At 38.8% G+C, this 20,598-nt stretch overlaps 2 protein-coding genes and 1 long non-coding RNA gene across 4 annotated transcripts in view; all 3 read right to left on the reverse strand.

Annotated features, from left to right (window-relative positions):
* Nucleotides 1-586: 586 nt before the first annotated feature.
* LOC146632455 (protein FAM3C) lies at nucleotides 587-4,030 on the reverse strand. The gene is made up of 9 exons (XM_085354396.1): nucleotides 4,013-4,030; nucleotides 3,333-3,379; nucleotides 3,152-3,250; nucleotides 2,778-2,901; nucleotides 2,622-2,680; nucleotides 1,538-1,588; nucleotides 1,341-1,425; nucleotides 1,133-1,259; nucleotides 587-999 (listed from the first exon to the last, which is right to left on the reverse strand). The coding sequence occupies exons 2-9, from the start codon at nucleotides 3,343-3,345 to the stop codon at nucleotides 907-909; spliced, it is 651 nt and encodes a 216-aa protein (XP_085210522.1). The 5' UTR covers nucleotides 3,346-3,379; nucleotides 4,013-4,030; the 3' UTR covers nucleotides 587-906.
* Nucleotides 4,031-5,575: 1,545 nt separating this feature from the next.
* On the reverse strand, nucleotides 5,576-9,542 carry LOC146632456 (uncharacterized). The gene is made up of 4 exons (XR_014906214.1): nucleotides 9,357-9,542; nucleotides 7,421-7,527; nucleotides 7,208-7,319; nucleotides 5,576-7,073 (listed from the first exon to the last, which is right to left on the reverse strand). It is a non-coding gene; the product is annotated as an uncharacterized LOC146632456 (long non-coding RNA).
* Nucleotides 9,543-10,807: 1,265 nt separating this feature from the next.
* Nucleotides 10,808-20,598, reverse strand: part of cfap20dc (CFAP20 domain containing) — a 38,943-nt gene continuing 29,152 nt past the window's right edge. For both annotated transcript variants that reach the window (XM_085354398.1, XM_085354397.1), the window contains exons 14-16: nucleotides 15,868-15,929; nucleotides 11,804-11,898; nucleotides 10,808-10,926 (exon numbers count right to left, since the gene is read on the reverse strand). In XM_085354398.1, the coding sequence (XP_085210524.1) occupies nucleotides 10,808-10,926; nucleotides 11,804-11,898; nucleotides 15,868-15,929 (276 nt within the window). The remainder of the gene's footprint in view (nucleotides 10,927-11,803; nucleotides 11,899-15,867; nucleotides 15,930-20,598) is intronic.

Consider the following 20,598-nt stretch of genomic DNA (forward strand, 5'->3'; position numbering starts at 1 on the left):
TTCTATGACTCTGTGGTGGCTTCTGCTATCTTTTATGGTGTGGTCTGCTGGGGCGGCAGCATCTCTGCTGGGGACAGGAAGAGACTGAACAGGGTGATCCGAAGGGCCAGCTCTGTTCTAGGATGCCCTCTGGACCCAGTGGAGGTGGTGAGTGACAGGAGAATGGCGGCTAAGCTGTCATCCCTGTTGGACAACGTCTCCCACCCCATGCAGCAGACTGTGACAGCACTGAGCAGCTCCTTCAGTGGGAGACTGCGGCACCCACGGTGTGGGACGGAGAGATTTCGCAGGTCTTTCCTCCCCACTGCTGTCAGACTCCACAACAAAGACTTTAACTGAACAAACACACACATCCACACATGTGCAATAACACTAAGTGCAATAATCTTTTCTGGCATCGTTGTATTTTTACTCAGTTGTATATAGCATTCGTATTCTATTTTTATCTTATTGTATATTTTTATTCTATTTTATTCTACTGTATATAGTATATTATTTTATTCTATTCTGTACAGCTGTGTACTGTATTTATTCTTATTGTATTCTAATTTTTGCCTCATAACTTTTGCACTGTCCACTTCCTGCTGTGACAAAACAAATTTCCCACGTGTGGGACTAATAAAGGTTATCTTATCTTATCTTATCTTAAACCCTAGAGATGGTTGTGTGGGAAAATCCCAGTAGATCAGCAGTTTCTGAAATAGACCAACAACCATGCCATCTTCAAAGTCACGTAATCATCTTTCCTCGCCGATGATCCACAGGTGATCTCTACCATGTGATGTAGGGAAAATATTAATATGTGCTTTTGCTGAAATTATAGACAGGTATGTTTTGCCATTAAAAAAAATGCAGTCACTTTTTACAGTTCATGTTAATTAATGTTTATGTAAGTCAGTCAGTCAGTCAGTCGCTGAAGACTCTTGGGAAACAGCCGCCCACCTCCACCATCTCTGGCCATCCTCCATAAATGTTGTTTTTTTCATCATTAACAGCTTGCTGACAGATGAACAGAGGAGAAGAGAACGGTTGTTTTTATCATTTTTCCCCTTCCAGGCAGCAGATTTTAAAATAGATGGTCTTTTCTGACACAAATAGAACAAATGAAACTGCACTTAACAGGTTCACTAACCTTCTCAAAGAGGCTTTTGATTTTTGTGCCTGCTCTTCCAGCAAACACCCAGCTGTCTCTGCGCTTCACAGACCTGATTAAAGTGCTTCCCATTTCACTGAATATCTCCCTCATTTCATTTGTCATTCTGCCACAAAGTAGTAGAGCGGGTCACATTTTGTGACATTAAATTTGTTTTAAATGTTGAATAACTTAGATATGGACTTACTTTTGTGTGACATCATCAAAGGAGGCCACCAAAATGATCATTCCACGTTTTATCTTCTTCAGGTGTGCAAGGATGTCTTTTGGGTCTTTTGTCAGAGTATAAAATTGAAAAAAAAAAAAAAAAAAGAAAGTCAAAGCTCCCTTACAAGATTAAATCAAAAACTTGATTAGAAGATTTAAAGAAAGAAAAGCGCTTACCTCCTGTTTTCATGTTAAGACAGACAGATTTTTCTACAACTCCAGTTTCACCTATGATTAAAAAATTGCATTGATCAAAATAATTATAATAATAACAGACAGAAGAATATTATGCATGCAGTTCTGCACAAAATCTAGAGTCACAATGCAATTCTTCCTATTTTGCAAGGAAGAATGGAAATAGATGCAGTGATGTGTTGAGTTCTGTGAAAAAAAACAGATGGCCAGTCCATGACTGATAGTGTTTTTCTATCCAGGTATGCTTTTTATGTATCGCCAGTGTGTTTGGGATCATTGTCACTGTGGGACACTTTTCAGACAGTATTGCGCAGTAGATCGCTTTTTTTCTGGGTTAAGAATTCCACAAATCTTGACATGATCTCTCCAACGCCATTGACCGAAACGCAGCTCCAAATCAAAACAGAGCCTCCGTCTTGTTTTAAAAATGGCTGTTGGCATTCACTATTGTACCTCTCTCCTGACCTCCTCTGTACTTACTGACAATGATTTGAATCACATATTTCAAATTTGGATTCATCTCCACAGCCACACATTCAGATCTGTCTGATGAAGGCGTGTTTTTTCATTATTGACTGATTTTTTTGCAACAGGCTGCTAGTAACAAAGTCCCCAAAGTTATCATTTAAAATTGTTTCCTCGCTAAGTTGTCTGTTATGTTAGGTGCCTTTTTTTATGCTTGAATGAATCATAGGTCGGTGCTTAACAAACAAACATTCCTCTGAAAATGCTCAGGTACAAAGTCTAGACTGTTGATAAATGATAAACTTTGAAAAATCTTCAGAAATCCTGGAAAACTATTGCTCAAGAGCACTTTTAAAAGTTTAAAGAATGTTTGATTCGCTGGAAGATATAAAGAAATAAGAGAATGTGCAAGACTTTTGCATGGCACATAAAAACACTAAGACTCCAGACCAGCTATTTCCAAGTTAGAATTATGGTATTATTATTAATATTATTATTAAGCTACTATTATTGGTTATTACGAATCTTTAAAAGACTATTTTACCAGTTCATTTTTTCAATGTTTATGCATGTTTATGAGAGGTCTGAGTATTATACTCACCATTTATCACTGCAATGTTTAGCCCTGGTCCCACGTTATTCAGTGCATGACTCATTATGCTGTTGAAGCACTGACAGGGTTCAGTTTCACTGCAGAATCTTGTTTGTTTTTTTTAAAGTACTCTGTTAATTCAGGTGTTACCAAATGAATACATACATTTTGCCATCAAAACAGACTGTTGGCCCGACAATATCAGCGGCGCCGCTCCTGATACGTAAAGCAATATGGTTGGGTGGACACACTCTTGAGAGGCTGCACTTTGGCACAGACGTAGGTGGAGCTAAAAAGGCACAGAAAAGATTTTACAGCAGGAATACTGTGATTTTACCATATTTAAACTCAGATAATGACATGTGAGAAATAAATACTTTGTACAATGTTGCTAAAAAGACATTGTTTGAGATTCGCTTTGACTTGATCTGCGTTATAAAACCCTAAGTTGAAAGAAATGAGACAGTATGGTGGAGACAGCAGGCATAAACTGTCACTAAAAAGCTGTAGCTCCGGATTTAATAAGCAAAACATCTCACCGAGAGTATTCCTTTCTCTCTCCTGTGCTACGGATGAATTGATGGATATTCCCCATGTGATTAGGAGGACAATAATTACAGCAGCAAGGGGCAAAACAGCTGTCAACAGTAAAAAGATAGTAGATCAAATCTGCAGTCACACAACTAAAAGCAGCTGTTGCGAAATGAAGGAAAAGCTTACCTCGATATTTCATATCTGCAACAGATCAGAGAGCTTTTTTTTCAGTCCTGAGGGGAAGAGTTGAGACCTTTCAAACTCACCCGAAGAACTGAGAAAAGAAAGACATGCTAGCAGAGCTTTGGTGTCATCTCATCTGTGAAAACGCATCCTGATAATTCCTATAACCCATCACTTGTGGGGAAAACCCTTCTTTCTGTGATACATGTATATAGCTACTGAAAACTAGATGATTAAGTTTCTCCTTTTCACAATGTCAAACAAAGGAAGGTGTCCACAAGTAACAGATACTATTTGTAGTCAACAACAAGGCTTGCAAACAGCCGATTGTGTGTTGCAGGTGTATAAACGAGCCTCTGAAACCTAGAGAGAGAAAAGACACTGAGGATGGCCCAAAAGCCTCATATTTCAAATGGGATGAGTAAGAGAAAAAGGGATTTAAAGAATCATTGTACCAGCTGTCAGAGTTTTCCATTTGTATGTAAATTTGGGTAAAAACCCATATGATGTGTGGAAGGATCGGCATAAAGCAGCTCATACACAGAAGAAAAAAAACATGCTAGAAACTAGAAAAGAAAAAAAATCAAAAGATTTTACTCAGAACTAAAAAATAACTATGGGAAAGGGCAAAGACAGCGTTGCTGAAAAGAAACATAGCAGAATCAAATGGGAAAGTAACTCACAAAACCTGGAAAGCTGACCACGGCGGAGAACGAGAAGTCAATTATCTAGAATAAAAAACACAACGACAGGGCAATAGAGCTGGTGTTTTTTAAGGCATTTAAGACAGGAATAAGCCATTAGTCACATTTAGATGGTGAAAGACGTGGTAATCCCCAAGGAGGAGGTCAAGCCTGTCTGTCACAAAGCATCTGCCCTGCTGATCCTTCAGCAGTAGCTGAGCTCAAGCCTTTCCTGCCTGGAGAGCTCGTAAACAAAAACAGCATCTCCTTGTATCATATTCTGGCAAATCGAGCGCACAGATGAACACAATGATCATTTTCTCTAACAGACTGATTTCGCTCTGCTGCCACGTGGATGGATACAGATCTTTACAACCTCGTCCAATAACAACCGGCACATCTATCATGGAGATAATACTATAGTCTCATTTTATGGGCTTTATTTCAAACTGCACTGTTTGCTACACTTTTATCTCGCCGTTTATTTCCTATTACACGTAGTGATCTGTTTTTATTTTTTGTTTAATTTTATTGAGCTCTTACACTCATCGAGCCATTTTATTTTATTGCCTTTAGTTTTTTTTCTAGCTACTCAATTTTGTTTTATTTTGTTGAGCTCTTTTCTGCTTGAGCTGTTTCCCCCTCATCAAGCTATTGTACCAATTTATCTAAAATGTTGCAAAGGTGTTGTTTTCCTCCAGGACAGCATCAGCATCAGATCTTCCCGGCATAAATTCCTCAAAACAGTATGAAGGGATGTACTCTTTTCTTCTAAATTTGTGTTTCGTTTTCTTCTTATGACAACAGTGTGAAGCACTTCTACAGATTCAGCAAAACAACCAAACAGACTTGTTGAGCTGAAAAATTACCAATTATTTTTCCATATTTGTAGCCAAATGAAGTTTAACAGATTTACTACTTAACTTTACATGATTTTACCACAGAATCATCAACTAAACTCCAATAAATGGATTTTGACTCCCTTGTACAAAGCATGGCTTTTGGATTAAAATCGTCTTGCCTTAACACCCTTGAATAAGACAGAAGGTATCACACAAGGAGCCTGGGATGTTGAAGAGTGCTGTTGTGTTTCTGCTTTGTTTGAACTCACCAACTGAATTCCTATCAGAACTTTTAAGATTGTTTAAAACCTTGAAAGGCTGAAGAATTACAAACAAAGCACAAAACTATTTAGTATCAAGGATTTCACATTATGTTCACACCAATTTCAGGTGACGATGGTGTATTACTAAAGGTGACCAGCAGGTGGTATTTGTGTACTGCCGTTTACTGATCAGCGGTAACACAAAGCACACAGTGAGGGAATCGCTTTCCTTTTGTATGATTATCGACATTCTGCAGACAGCAATCAAATGAACGCCGGCAATATTTTTCAACATTTGACTCCATAGCTCCTGGATTTTTTATTCCAGAGCTACATTTAATAAAACATTCCCTTTATATAAGGACACAAATCATCAAGGTAACAAACTGGGGGGAAAATAAGTACATACAGAGCACACTTAACCAGTCCACATGATTAATATGTTTAATAACCAGCAGATTTAGATCCCAGATGTCCACAAAATAAATAAAAAGATACAGTAGGTTTTATAAATACTGATCCACATCAACATCAGTAACTACACAGCAAAAGATGATTGGAAAACACAAGAATCGGGTCTCGGTGTCTGATTTGTTGATCACACGAATAACCTAAAATGAACCAGTCGTTAGTTTGAGCTGTGACACTGACGTTCACGTCAGAATGTTCACTTGCAGCTCCCAACCAGGTAAGTGGCTTTTTTTCTATCTGTGACAAGTATGGCTGTCAGAGAGATCAGGGTACATCATTCAGCCCAGCGCTACATTAAAGACCCAGTGGACTAAACTGCAAATTGCCTTTAAGTGGAACGATGAAACAGCAAATCCTTTCAAAGGGAAACTGCCCAACTGGCAGACAGCTGAAGTCCTATTTTGACTACCTTTGCACATCATTTGGGGTGTGCGAAACATCACATCTCCATGTGCGACTTTGTAACAACCGCTTAATTCATAGCATTGCACATTTACATGTTCTGTGGCAGACAGACAAACATTGAGCGAATGTGAGTGCGTCTGCCCTTTCAATGTCCCACTGACATTTATTGCACTGCCAGTAAATAATACAGGAAATAATGTTCCGCTTTAGATTTTATATTTAAGGTATAAATTTAAATTTAAAGTTAAATAGTGGAAATAATGGAGTAAATAGTGGAGTGTTGACTCTCCATATGATCAGCAGCATTAGCATCCAAATCACATACCCACAAGTCTTATCAAACGCATAGGTCTCAGAGCTCCATTCGTCCAAAAAACAACAACAAAATAAATGCAGCTGAAAGATGTGCAGATAGCTCAGTAGTTATCAGGCTTTCCAAAATAAAAGAATAATTTAAAAAGGCTGCATGAATTGCTGCTTTAATACACTGACCGTATCGCCAAATGACACATTCAATTTTGTTGACAATTCATTACGACTCTTATCTACCACAGCTAACACTGAATGTTTTGTTGGTTGTTTTATTGTAGCATATTTTAGCAGAATATTGATTGTGAGAAATAAGGATTAAATGAGTTTTATGCTGGAAAAAAAGAACACCTTTTTTAAGCCCTGAGCTGTGCCTGCGGGAACAACCTCCACCCATCAGAGGGTTGGGTAGTAGCCAAAGACATCAAATGTCATGTGTTATGTGTAAAAAAGGAAAAAAAAGAAAAGAAAATGTCAGTGATGATTCAAATGAAGGTCATTATTTCACATCTAAGAGTATGAAGCTGCACAAATAGAAATCACATTTAATCTCAGAATTACAGTTTAAGATATAACTGCAAATATGGAATACTATTTCCTCACTTATTTTATCTGTAATTGTATGTTTTTGGTTTTCACATTCTTGGCTCGCTTTTTATCCCCGCTACGAAAACAATCCTCCATTTCATTCGTACACCACACAGTTTATAGAATAAACTCCATTGCAGTCAGTCCAGCAGCTTCCCAGTTGGAGATTTATTCCAAAAGATCCTGTAAGGGGAGAGAAAAGGAAGTTGAAATTGACTTGTGATGTGATGTGATTAGGAAGGATACAGTGGTGCTGGCTTGTACTGGAAGAGAGATGACAGCGAAAGCTACAATCAGAGAAGCCACGATGCACTGACCTCGTCTGAATCCTCTCCCACTGTGCGCGACCTCCTGTCGCCATCCTCCTCTGCCGCTGCTGAATGCCCCTCCTCCATCTGTCTCAGCACTGAGTATCTGTAAGTTGCCTCACTGATAAGAAAGTTATGTGGCAAAACCAGGGTGAGTTGTTTTTACTGCAATCTAAGTGTTTAAAATAAACACGTTAAGGCTCATTAATAAATTTTCATTACTTGACTGGGAAGCAGTATTTTCGGATGATCAATACGGCAGCAGCTACCGCCACCGCAGACACCAAGATCACTGATGCAATAATCCCGGGGTGAAGCCTTAACCCGGCCTAAAAAGACAAATGAATCCAATAAGATCTAACAGTGGGGTAGTTAAAGAGCCCATAAACCTAACAGCTCAGTTCATGAAGTGTGGCAAAGATAAAAAGGAAATACAGCAGGAGATATGACAGCTGAACAGCGGTGCATTATAAATCATAGTGGTGGGGTACATCCCAAAAGCTCAGCAGCAGGGCTGCAAGTCTCTGGCCAAGAGGAGAAACTGATGCAATCCGGATGACATTTCGTCACATCGTACTGCAGATCACTATAATATCTTTAAGTCGGGCCTGTCCATTACATGATTTGGAACAAAGTATGACAAAATTAATCTCTGTAGCAATAATTCAGATGGAGCGTGACCAAAATGTGACATTGAACACGAACAATTTTGTTTGGTGGTGCCAAACAAAATCACAATCACAATCAACCAAACAGAGATGGGTGGGGTTTGATGGTTATGAAGCTCATTTTTTCTCTTTTGTTTACTACTGGCAGCATTTACACATGGAGACATGATAAAGGTATTGAAGTGCAAACTAAGCATTAGAACAGAGAAGATGATTTAAGCGACTTTGAATGTGGCGTGGTTGTTGGTGCCAGATGGGCCGGTCTGAGTATTTCACAAACTTCACCTACTGGGATTTTCCTACACCATCTCTAGAGTTTACAGAAAATGGTCTGAAAAAGAGAACATATCCAGTGAGTGGCAGTTCTCTGGGAGAAAATGTCTTGTTGATGCCAGAGGTCAGAGGAGAATGGCCAGACTGCTTCGAGCTATTAGAAAGGCAGCAGTAACTCAAATAACCACTTGTTACGTTATGCAGAAGAGCCAGGTACCACTCCTGTCAGCTAAGAACAGGAAACCGAAGCTACAATTTTCACAGGTTACCCAAAAATGAACAATAGGAGATCTGAAAAATAATGCCTGCTCTGATGAGTCTTGATTTCTGCAGCAACATTCAGATCAGTATTTGATGTAAACATGAAAGCACGGCTCCATCCCGCCTTGCATCAACAGTTCAGGCTGGTGGCGGTGCTGTTGTAATGATGTGGGGGATACTTTCTCGGCACAGTTGTTGCTGACCATGCCCCTTCCTTTATGACTAAAGTGTACCAATGTTCTTATGGCTGCTTCCAGCAGGATAATGCAACATGTCACAAAGCTCAAATTATCTCAAATTCATGACAGTGACCAGATCACAATCCAACAAGCATCTTTGGGATGTGGTAGAATAGGATGAATCATAGATGTGCAGCAACTCTGTGATGATATCTTTTCAATAAGAACTACAATCTCTGAGGAACGGTTCCAGCTCTTTGTTGAATCTATGCAACAAAGAATTAAAGCAGCGGTGAAGGCAAAAATGGGGTTCAAGTCAGTACTGGCAATGTCTACATAATAAAACGCATGTGTAGATATGCAGTAATACACACACACTGGAACAGGAACCCTAACCCATCTGTGGTTCCAGATAAATTTGAAAAACAGCAACGTCTGCAACACAAAGATGACGAGGTGCACAGTAACACTGAGTGAATTCAGAGGGGTATAAATATGCTTTAGGAAATGGAGTACTGTTCCTCCAAAATGCATCAGTCTCAGTCATATAACAGCTTGTGAATTTAGACTTCCAAGAAGTGCTTCAGGCTATTTCACTACAAGTCAACAAGCTGAGACCAGAGATACGAAAACTTAATCTCCATCTAAATTAAAGTAAGTCCACTGCACTATGGGTATAAATGGTTACATCGCCATAAATTAGGGACCGTGTTTGTAAACTAATTTAACTTTTACCTCGAGTTTATCGGATCTCATTACTCATGCGGCCTTACATACCTGTTCAGACATCCTTGTTACCTTTAAAGCCCGGCTAACTTATTTTCATTATGCAGCCTCGAACTGTGAACATTATAGCCTGCAAGGATCCAAACTGAAGCGATTTAAAAGCATTTAAACGTTGTTGGTTTTTTTTGGTCCGAGTATAGTCGTAAGATCTACAGCTGTTTACTTCCTGCTTCTGCTTTTTTCACCTGTTTCCCCGCCCCTGTTAAAGCACACCATGTGACATAAAGTTATGTGTCACGTGACCTTCCGATGGCCTATTTAAAACTTATTTTCAGACCTGTCGTTTTTGCTGCAAACGATCCGCTCTTAAAGTGTGATAGTACTTACAAATGGTGACGTATGTGTCTGATTACTTTAGAGAGGAAGTCAGTTTTAACTAATGATCCTTTGGCATGTTTTTTATTGGGTCCTGTACTATATAAAGCACTGAGATCATGCTTGAAATGCGAGACAGTTCCTTATGTAACATTCAGTGCCTTTTCGAGGCTGTCACACAGTTCCTGGGACCAGTTTTGTGAGTCATAAGCGCATTAAAATTCAGAAATGTTGATTTTTCTCTGTCCAAGGTCTTGTTTTGGCAGCTTGTAACTGTTAATTGGAAACAATACATTGTGAAATTGAACATTTGTCACTCTGCTATTGTTTCCTGAATTTCTACAAATAATAAAGCATTTCCCAGGATGTGATTTTCTTTTCTGCCATTTTTTTCTTCATGGTTAGGCAACAGTTTATATCAGGCTGAAAATAATGATTCAAGCTGGTATCAGGCGCTCATCAGGTGTGATGAGTGATTTGGCGAGACTGACGAAAAGACTTGCCAGCCTCATGAGCAACCCGCCTGTTGTACTCCCAGTTACAGTTGCAGGCCATGAGATCCTAATTTTGAAGATTTTTACATGCATTGAGTATATTAAAAAACAATCATCTTCCTTTATCCTTGTCCCAATTCTGTCAAATTACTCATTTTAAATCCAGATAAACACAAGAAATTCAAACCACTGCTATTTCAAATTTAATTTAATTCACATTACACATACGCACAGCATGGTTTTATGATTTTGTGACACCATAAATTATCTGTATTGTAACATGTAAAACTGAAATATCACAGATTCAGTACGTTCTTTCAGGAAGCCCGATAAGAGTTTGCCAGCCAAGCTTCATGAACAGACTCTTTTTAGCATCACATGTGCGAATGAATAAGCAAGAACTTTCAAAAAGCAAGTATCTGTATTACATTCCCAGGCTCTTACAGGCTTACATGACACTACATATGGTGACACAAAGCTCCTGTTAGCTTCCACAAACGAACGGATAGACAGAAAGTGATTTTTTTCTGAATTGGGAATTCAATACCGATCAATAAGCTCAGCTGATAAATCCTGAAGCCATTCATCCACTTTCAATTTGATTTATTATTTTTGGCTCTAATTGACTTCAAGTTATGCCAGTTCATAGTACTTTCCTGTCTTTGGATCAAAATAGCAGTTCAGGCAAGGATCATAGAGCAGATTCAAATACTCATCCTCGTTCTCCTCTTCCTTCACTGACTCATCTCCTCCTGCAATAAAGCAGAGAACCATTAAGCGGCACTGGGTATAGCTGTTCAAAAAGTACATAACTAACAGTACAACAGCGATCCATAATGGAATTTGCACATATAAAATGTATAAGTGTAAGACATCATGTTTTTAATGCACACCGGAATAGCCATAGCAGATATGAATAAGAGCCTACTCTGTCAGCTGTTACTGGAATAAAATGAGAAGTCTGGATGGTGGGGTGACCTTCAGACTCAGGTGGATTTAAGTTTTCTGCCGCTGCCATTTTTTTCTTCATCAATCAAGACCCAAGACACCCAGGCCCAGTACCACATTATGAAGCTGTAAAGAGATTCCCTGTAATCCCCACGACTTTAAAGCATGAGAATTTAGCTGTTAAATTGACGGGCAGTTAAACACTAAAAAGGTTATGGAATGCTCCGGGACGAACATTTTATCTTATCAGAACTCGGGCAACAATAATGAAAACTAATTATAAGACACATTGTGTAAGAGCTTTAAAAATGATGTTGTAAACTGGAAAGGTTTCATCAATTAACCTTGTCCATGTGTCTAGGGGGTACAGACCTGTAATGAGCCTGTCTCTTGTGACCTTTGGCATAATGTGGAGGACACAGACCTTCACTCTTATTTTTTTTTTTATTCTTAATTAGATACAGTTTCACCTGCTTTCCCACCATGTTGTGTGTAGTCTTTGGTGGATTTCTGTACCCTAACATTTCTGCAAGCTCTGACATCAGTGAATGTTTCCATTAGCTGTATCCATTTATGCCATTAGTGTTAATGCTACAGCACTGGATTGTTTTCTGTCTTCCTGACTTTCACATACAAAAAGGCAGTCTGCAGGCAAAGGGACTAATATGAAGGTTTCTGTACCTCTGACTAGACTTCCCCCATTGTTCCATGTATTGCCTGACCTTCTCTGCTGGCTGGGAGGCATAATAGGAGGGCTGAGCACATCCATCCATTCCCTAGGGAAAAGACCATAAAAGCAGACAGACATGACAACACATACCATTACACTTACCAACCTACTCTATGACATTTTAACAATGAAGTCCCATCATCGTGGGTTCTGAGAAGCCCATCTAAGCTCCCACTGTCCTTGAGCCACTTCTCCTGCAGCTCCACAGTTTTACTTGAAGGATCACTTATTAGATTTTGACTCAAGCTGTGACTTCCAAGTGTCCACATTCGGGCACGGAGTAGGGGTCTTAACCTTGCCTGCTTCAGAGAGAGCATGACTTCATTTCTCTCTAAATGAGTTTATCCTCCCTGTCTGCGATGTACTCAGGCTACAACTATACATCAGTCATTTTCCACTAAATGAAAACACTGCTCTGTTTTAGTATGGCGTAACAGATTACAGCCAGAGGAGAAAATATCACAAGATGAATTCTTTTACTTGGAGGCAATGCAACATTCATTTGTTAAACAGCATCCATAATCATTTTTGGCTATACATCAGTTGTGCAATTATGCATTAACATCTTCTGCCTTTGGACAAAACCTCTCATGAGAACACATCATAGCATATTTAATGAGGAATTACAGTATAATCGTCTTATGCACAATATTCTCTGCTAAGCCCGCCTCACCATCATCAAGTGCAGCGATTGATAATGTCACTCTTTCTCAAAACAAAGTATTTTACCTAAACTAGAAAACCATTCATGCTATCTCTACAGTGTGATCCTTTACACCATGGTGTACTTAATACTACTACTTTTTATTTTCACTGGCTCTACTCTTGTGTCCATGTTTTTAATCAGAATCAGAATCAGAATCAGAATACTTTATTGATCCCTGGGGGAAATTATTTTTTGTTACAGTGCTCCATTTTAAACCATGGGAAATCTTTACTGGGAAATATTAAAATACAGAAATTACTTATGAGCAGTCCTCTTTAGTGATGTGGTCTTCTGATAATAGCTAATAAAAAAACCCTCCTATGATCAAGAGTAAATTATATGATACATTAAACCTACAGAAAGAAGGTTTCCTTTTTTATCTGATCTTCCCATACATTTAAGCGTACATTCATTTCATATTCTTTATGTCTTTAAGTGATAAAGTGCATTATCTCTGTTGAGGCTCTGATTTTTCTTTCTAACAAAAGCATCCGCCTCTTCTTTTCAACACCCATTTGACTGCGTGATAGGCAGGAACATTGTACAAAAGTTAATGGAAGCAATTTTCAAGGACAAAAGCCTCTGCTACTGAACTGTAAATTGAACTTCAAATTGTTAAGTGGGACTTGGCAAGAGTGATTAAACTCTTAGATTTTCAAGTCATTATAATCCAAATATAGACCAGAGATAAAGGGAATAAATTGGTTTTATTCAATTAGAGAAAGCACACTGCTTTTGCACAGTGGTTGAGTGTACTGAAAATGAGCTTTCTAAATATCTCGAAAAGAAACAGTATCAAGAAACTCTGTTTGTCTCACACGGTGGTAACAAAAGTTCACAATAGTATGTAATGTACAACTGTATTTCTAGTCAAAGTCTCACTGACAGCCTTATTTGCTGTTTCAACTTTAGCATTCTAGCCAAAGGCAGACACAATTATTACGTGCAAAGAAGCATGTTAAAATGCCAGAAAAGCCCTGGCAACATTAAGCACAGCAATCGGGGCATTTTAGCTGTCAGGGAAGCTGTTGCTCTCAACAGCAAGAAAGCCTTGCAGTGGTGCCAGGATGCTCAAAAAACACCATGATAGAATTCTCTGTAAGGGTGTCTCAGAATGCAATGCCTAAAAGAAATGAAAGAAAACAACGACAAATCCTGTGCAGCTGCTATTCAGTATGTAAATCGAGGCTTACTTCGAAGTCTCATTTCAGGACTACAGCTGTGGAAGCTGCAGAGCTCCGTCAGTGTTTGTGAACAGTAATATTAATTTCAGTGGTTATTCAATCAAACAGCATCGCTTAACTAGATATTTGCCAGTCGGCTGGATGGATAAATTTGAAATCTTTAAATCTGCATGATACAGTAATGCAAATACAAAGATTTCAGCTCAAGGAAGTCTACACATGTCCACACCATGCTACCTTGGTTTTCATCAACAAATCAAATGTGTTTGAGAGATGGGGGTTGCGTAATTTCAGTAGTGAAACCGTGATGCAATTCTTTTGTCTTCTTTTGTAACCTACAACATGGTTGTGTAACAGACCACATGGTTGTCTATATTCACAAAGAGATGGAGGTGTGCAGGGACGCGGCTCTATAACTGCCAGCTGTGGGGCTACAGGATTTCTCCAGAACCTTCCAAGGTGAACTGGATCTATTCGTACCCTGCCGCAGTTTGTTTTTTTGTGTTTTTTAGATGCATAAAAACACCTGAAAGCGAGTTTGAAATAATGGTATTCAGTGTTGTGAAGTGGGCAGTAATATCCTCCTAGTGTTAATCTGTTAAATTGAAAGTATTTGAGCTGTATTTCTGAGACTCTTTCACCTTGTGCTCTAAATCAACACACTGAATCTGTTCCAAGAGGTGTTTGACTCAAGCCTTAATTCTGAGCTATTTTCCCCTTCAAGGAACATTAGAAGAAAACACACACACACACACTTACACACACAAAAATGATGGTTATAGAAAACATTTTACTTCATCTCGCCTTGACAATGACAAATCCTATTTAACTTACGAGTACGAGAGGGGCCGGGGGGGGGAGGGGGGGGGGGGGGATCTAGTCATTCTCCTTTCACTGCTACATAATGACAATCTGTAATTCTCAACACATGTCAAAGGATGTTTTCAGAAGTCTTTGAAAGCTTGCAAAATTTCTTTACCTTTACTTGATAAACCTCTGGTGGTTATTTACTTTTTTTGGGGGAGGGATGCGTTTCTCCAACTTCTAAAATATCTTTTCTGTTATTCTGTTTCACACTTCATAAGCCTTAAGTTGATACTGGATATAACACTTTTTTTTCTTTCGCCCTCAGCAATACAAAGCCATCCATCAATATTCTTTCTTTTTGAAGAGAATTTTATTTGGTTTTAAGCTGTAGGTAGGCAAAGCAAGGTGGAACGTGTCTTATGGCTGTTTTGCATTATGAATTACTGAACCGAAGCCCCTGCTGTGCAGAAAATCTAACACGTGCATTTTGAATTCAGGTGAATCTGAAAGCTGATGTCTACTGTATAGCAAACAAACAAATGCTTTAACAACTTCTGACAAGTCTGACAAGCACAATGACACATCTTCGGACTGCTTTCTTTTACCTTTGCTCTGGGCAGCTAATCAGAGGCACCACTATCAGAAGGAAATGAACACGATCAAACTCTGAAAGCCCCACAGATGTATATCTTGTATATGAAATAATACCTTGAAGCCTCTATTTGGAGGGTGGGGATGGAACAGTACTATTCTCCTCTATTAGCTTCTCTATTACTATTACCCTTATCAATTTTGTGTTACGAGAATAAAAGAACTGTACCTACCACACCTCCAGGTTATTTGCACTCATGTGAGTAAGGTTAGCCCCATTCAGAAAATCTACCTGACAGCTGACATTTAGCAACAAATATTGCACTGACTCATAACCATCCAATCTAGATGATGGAGCCAATTATAAATAGAGGCTTGAAGGTACACACCAGCAGGACTTTAAAAATTATATTCTACTTGCCGAAGTTATCAACAATTTAAAATATGTGTCCATTCATTTTAAATAAAGGGTCTCTTAACCCTCTCAAGGCAGGCGTTGCCGATTTGCAACAGTTAAAAACTAACAACCTGATTACCCCACATACATATTTTATGAGTTTTTTTTACTCAGAAGTACCACTGCAGAACTTGGTTGTGCATTAGCAACAAAAAGTTTAATTTGAGCCTGAGAGGGTTAATAGTCAGACTTCCATGTATAATACACTGGAATGCTAAAAAATAATGTGTAAAAAAAAAAATAGTGTGTGTAATAACACACACTTCTTACCTGGGGTTTGATTGCAGGAAGGGGTTCATTTCCGTCTGATAGTGGTGTCCCTGATTAGTTGGCTAGAGCAGAAGTAGAGGAAAGCTGTGTTAAAATGTCACCAGATGCTCCAATGCAAATCATTTTTCCCAAGAATTCTCATTAGGTTCAGTTGAAAAGACCACCAAGTACTCGATTAAGGCGCAAAAAGGAAAAAGATTTACTTGTGCAGCACATCAAAATCGAAAATATTTTTTGGTTCAGAGTGACCTGTTTCATTCAGTAAGGCAGTAATGAAGGTCGCCGCCATTTGACTCCTTTTTAAGCCCAGTCGCCCTGTCTCTCTATGAAAATTGTGCCACAACACTTACCTGTAACTGATAAGTGTCACTGGGCCTTTTGCTACTGTTGTGCACATCGTGTCGTTGAGTCAAAGGCAACTGCTGCAATGTGCTTTGATATTTCACTACTTTTGCAATACAGGTTGAGTCCTTCAGGATCAAGAGATAAATTTATAATTTTTCCTGTGCAGATTCATGAATTAATGCATTTAATGCAGTCTTGCCAGAGAATTAAACTGTGCCATGTCGTGCTGTGAGGTGTCACTCAGATATAAATAAAGCATGAGGAGCAACATTTTGTGGAGACACAGCTGTTCAGGACATCCACAAAGTTGCCCGTTCAAGGCTCCCTGAAATTACACATAAAGAACATCACCTGAGAAAATTAAGCTAAGTGAACATTTTTCTTTGTTAACAAAAGCTTTAGTCCAACCACAAATTAGCCTTTACTCTTCTTCTTCTTTTTCTTCTTTACAAATTAACAGTTGATGAAAATCCTTGTACTGCAAAAACCTAATTCTATGTTTTGTGCCTTGGCATAAAAATCAAGTATGACAAATCTGAGCAGCAAGGAACAGGAGGGATGGGTGAGTAATAAAGGGTGAACAAACCGTGATCAAGTAATCCGTGGAATCTAATAATGTGTTCAAAACTTTAGATGTCCCTATACTCTGTAAGTATGAAGGACCTAAAGCATAGGTAGAATTACAGGTAGAAGACAGCAATGATTTCCTTTTTAATATATACTCATTTTCAGCTGCATGAAACACAAGCACATTACCCTCTCCATCTTGTCAAAGTTAAAGACCATATTATAGCCTCAGGAGGATTTTTAAGCATAGTGGCTGTTAAAGGCTATTACATTACATGACTTTGATGAAGAAGCACTCATGTTGAAGCTGCAGTCCTTACAGTTCTTGAGTTTATTTTAGCTATCTGTATGCTTCCGTACCTTCTTTATCTAATCACCTTCTTAGAATAAGACAGGACCTAAAATTGCAGCCTGTGGAATTCTGCTGGTAATATGGACCGAGGATGATGATGATGATGAGTTACTTGCCTGTCAAGGGATGGAGAAACTCTGGGGATCTAGGAAATAGCAACCATTTCTATATTCCAACTGTAACATTAAACCCAGTACCTCACATGGTCGATCGCACCTGCATGAACTCCAGTTTCAAAGAGAGCACTAAGTACATCTGCTGCCAACAGAAGTGCATCACTTATTTTGAACAAACATCACCTCGTGACCAAACAGCAAAATGTGGTGAGGATGTTCAATATAGCAGCGCTGGCTGTCAGTAGCTTGGGAGTCAATGTGATGACTTGCCTGGCACACTATCTGCTGTGTGTCTGCGAAGCCCACACACTTCTCATTTGCTCTTGGAGCTGACATCTATAATGTTTGTATTGTCTCCCTGGTGGAAACACCTTGGACTTTATTGACTCTTCCCTTTATATATCAACCATTATACATCCTTTATTCCCCTGTATGCCGGATCAAACAATCAGAAATCTAAAGAGCTTCACATGTATCTGATCGACATAGTCTTAGGTTCTGATTTCTGTTTCTGCAACTATCTATTAGGAAAATATTAAAACAGAGCAGTGCATGTAAAGTGTTTGTTTGGAAACTTATGCTGCACAAACCTATTTGGCAGAGAGGTCGAGTCAACAAATGATAGATAATTTATTTCCATAGCTTTCTGCTTTTTTTAACCAGGTATTTTCTTTGAGACAAATGAATGGTGGCTGAATTCCCCTCAAGTGGCTATTTTCTATTATTTATTTCCACTTTACATCTGCCCATGAAAAATTACAGACTGGGTTGTATTACAAAACTAAATCTCAGACCTCTCACTCTTCATTCCAATATTGTATGGAAGCCCCAAACGCAATTTCATTGTTCTTGACAATGACAATAAATAAATAAATACTAATACTAAATACTAATTTTTGTAATAACACATATAATAATAATAATAAACTCCATTAAATTTAAAGACCCCGTCCTAAGAAAATCAAATATTTAGGCCTAGACTTGTGTCCATAATGTATTTTTTATTTGGTAGAAGACACATCATGAGAAAAACAAGCAGTTTTTCTCACGATGAAGGTTTTTACCAGTGTTGTTCCAACATTCAGATAGTCAGGATTTTTGTATGTAACAATGCTAAGAAACCAAACCCATCAACTACGAGGTGGAAGTAGCTGGTCAGAGATGAGAGAGATCAACAGTGTTTATGTGTCATTAACAAAGCATTATTATCTGTTTGCCAAAGCAGAGCAGTCAAATTTACAAATTAATCCCAGCGGCTTCCTCTCCTGCTTAACAAAGCACACACTTTGACAGCGTGATGCACCGCTGAGTCTCCCTCAGTGCAGCAGGAGAAGTTGTGAGTGAGTGGCACTCTGAGACGCTGAGTGAGGGGTGGCTGCAGGACTGTGGCGGGGTCTGGATAATAATCCAACATATAACTGCAGATTGATCGTTTGATTTAGTAAAATCATTAAAAAGAAAACATTTGGCACTTCGATTTATTGTAGATTTCACAGTCACATAATCATTAAATCACTTTAACTTTTTAATTACCAACTTCCCATTAATTAAAGTGATATGGCTAAATGTTTTTTAAATCTTTAATTCCATCGTGAGATGTGTTTGACAGGGTAACTTTATGTTGAAGACAATTTTGATGCCAGAATTTCAAATTACCGTAATTGTCGGACTATAAGCCACTACTTTTTGCACAAGCTTTGAACCCTGCGGCTTTTAGTCAGGTGCGGCTTTTCTATGGATTGTCCATGAGCGGATTTGTTTTGTTTGTTCCGCTGTTGTACGGCACTACGTTGCCTGGCGGAAGGATCGGGGTTCAAGAGTGGTATGTTGGTCACATGTCCATCCGCCAGGCAACGTAGTGCTGTACGAAGTAGCGTGAAAAACAAACTTCAAAGTAGCGCTACGCGTTCAGCTGGATGATGAGCGGCGATAAACTTGCGAAAAGCAAGTTATGCCCAACTCCACCATTGGATTCTGACAGCGTGGAAAAGTGTGAAAACATCCACGATCACCAACGGATTTCGAAGGGCTGGACTGCTGCATGATGGAGAGGAGGACACCGCCACGGCCCTTCTGAGGGTGTTCGACTCTGACACTGACAACGAGGATTTGTTTGGTTTTGAAAGTGACAACGAAGGAGAGAAGCGGAGAGTGGATGACGAAGCCATCCTGAGCCTGTTCGTTTCCGACACTGGAGAAGAGGACTTTGGTGGTTTTAGTGCGCAGGAAGAAGAGAAAGATGGTGGTGAGTGACTGACTTTTCTTCTTGTTAAAGCCGTGTCACTGCACCTGAGCCTAAAAGGTAGTCCGAATCTATTTTTCTGGTGTGCTGTAGGTTATTGTTATATACTACATTTGTTACTCATTTATGAAGCACAGTACATGTGCAAATATGTACCCATAACTTGTTTTTCAAAATATTAATAAAAGTGATGTCTCCAAACAGCCATCTCTTTCCTGACAATTCGCTTTGTTCTTTTTTTGACAATTCTCTTACATATGATAAGTCAACATTGAAACACCTGCGGCTTTTAGTCAGGTGCGGCTAATGTATGTACAAAACAGGATTTTCCCCTGATTTTAGCTTGTGCGGCTAATATTCAGGTGCGCTCTGTAGTCCGGGAAATACGGTAGTCAATTTTCTTTATCAAATAAAAAAAAAAAAAAATCACTCTTCAGGTTAAATTACTAAAAACACTGCTTACATTTTTTTTTGTCTCAGTCTCCCACTTGTACAGCAATTATCAGATTTGCAAATGTATCATTTTTATTCTAAAATGACACTGCTGTAGCCATGTGTCCACAAAGAATATGTTTCACATCTAGGACAACATACCACTGTGTCAGAAATCTAATTCGTCACATTTAATCTATAATGTACATTTTTTTATGGAGATTATACAATTTTATATGCCACTGGCTCTTCCCTTGATGTAACCTTTGCAAATCTACAGCCTCTTTTGATGCATTTCCAAAATCTCTCATCAAAAGTAAGCTTAGTTTAAAGTGATAAAACTAAGTGCATGCTATTCACGAGGTCACCACAAAGTAACCAGCGTACTCCCCCCATGGTCATAAAACTGAATCTGTTAGTGTTTCTAAATACGTAGGATGCTTACTGGATCCCAGACAACTTAGAAAATGAAAGAGAAATTTATTTTACTTTTTTTATACAGAAAAAACTATTTTTTTATGAGATTATTTTACAGTGGCTCATATGCATGTTTGCTTAACCACAGTGTGTTGTGATCTATCACAGGTCATTCTTTGTGGGATACTCATACTTAACAAACAGGGAGAGAGCAAGACTGTATGCCGTTTATTTACAAGGCTCTTCTACAAAGATTGCCT

The sequence above is a fragment of the Diplotaxodon limnothrissa genome, linkage group LG5, assembly GCF_057381915.1.
Source record: "Diplotaxodon limnothrissa isolate DT_005_m linkage group LG5, D_limnothrissa_male_GT1.1, whole genome shotgun sequence".
Classification (NCBI taxonomy): domain Eukaryota; kingdom Metazoa; phylum Chordata; class Actinopteri; order Cichliformes; family Cichlidae; genus Diplotaxodon; species Diplotaxodon limnothrissa.

Excerpts from the sequence above, each read along its gene's own strand:
- LOC146632455 (XM_085354396.1), bottom strand. Across the intron at positions 2,681-2,777 it reads GTCTGTTTTGATGGCAAAAT|CATAATGAGTCATGCACTGA; the intron begins GTATGTATTCAT and ends GTGCTTCAACAG. Across the intron at positions 1,000-1,132 it reads TCAAAAGCCTCTTTGAGAAG|CAAGCTGTTAATGATGAAAA; the intron begins GTTAGTGAACCT and ends TTCATCTGTCAG.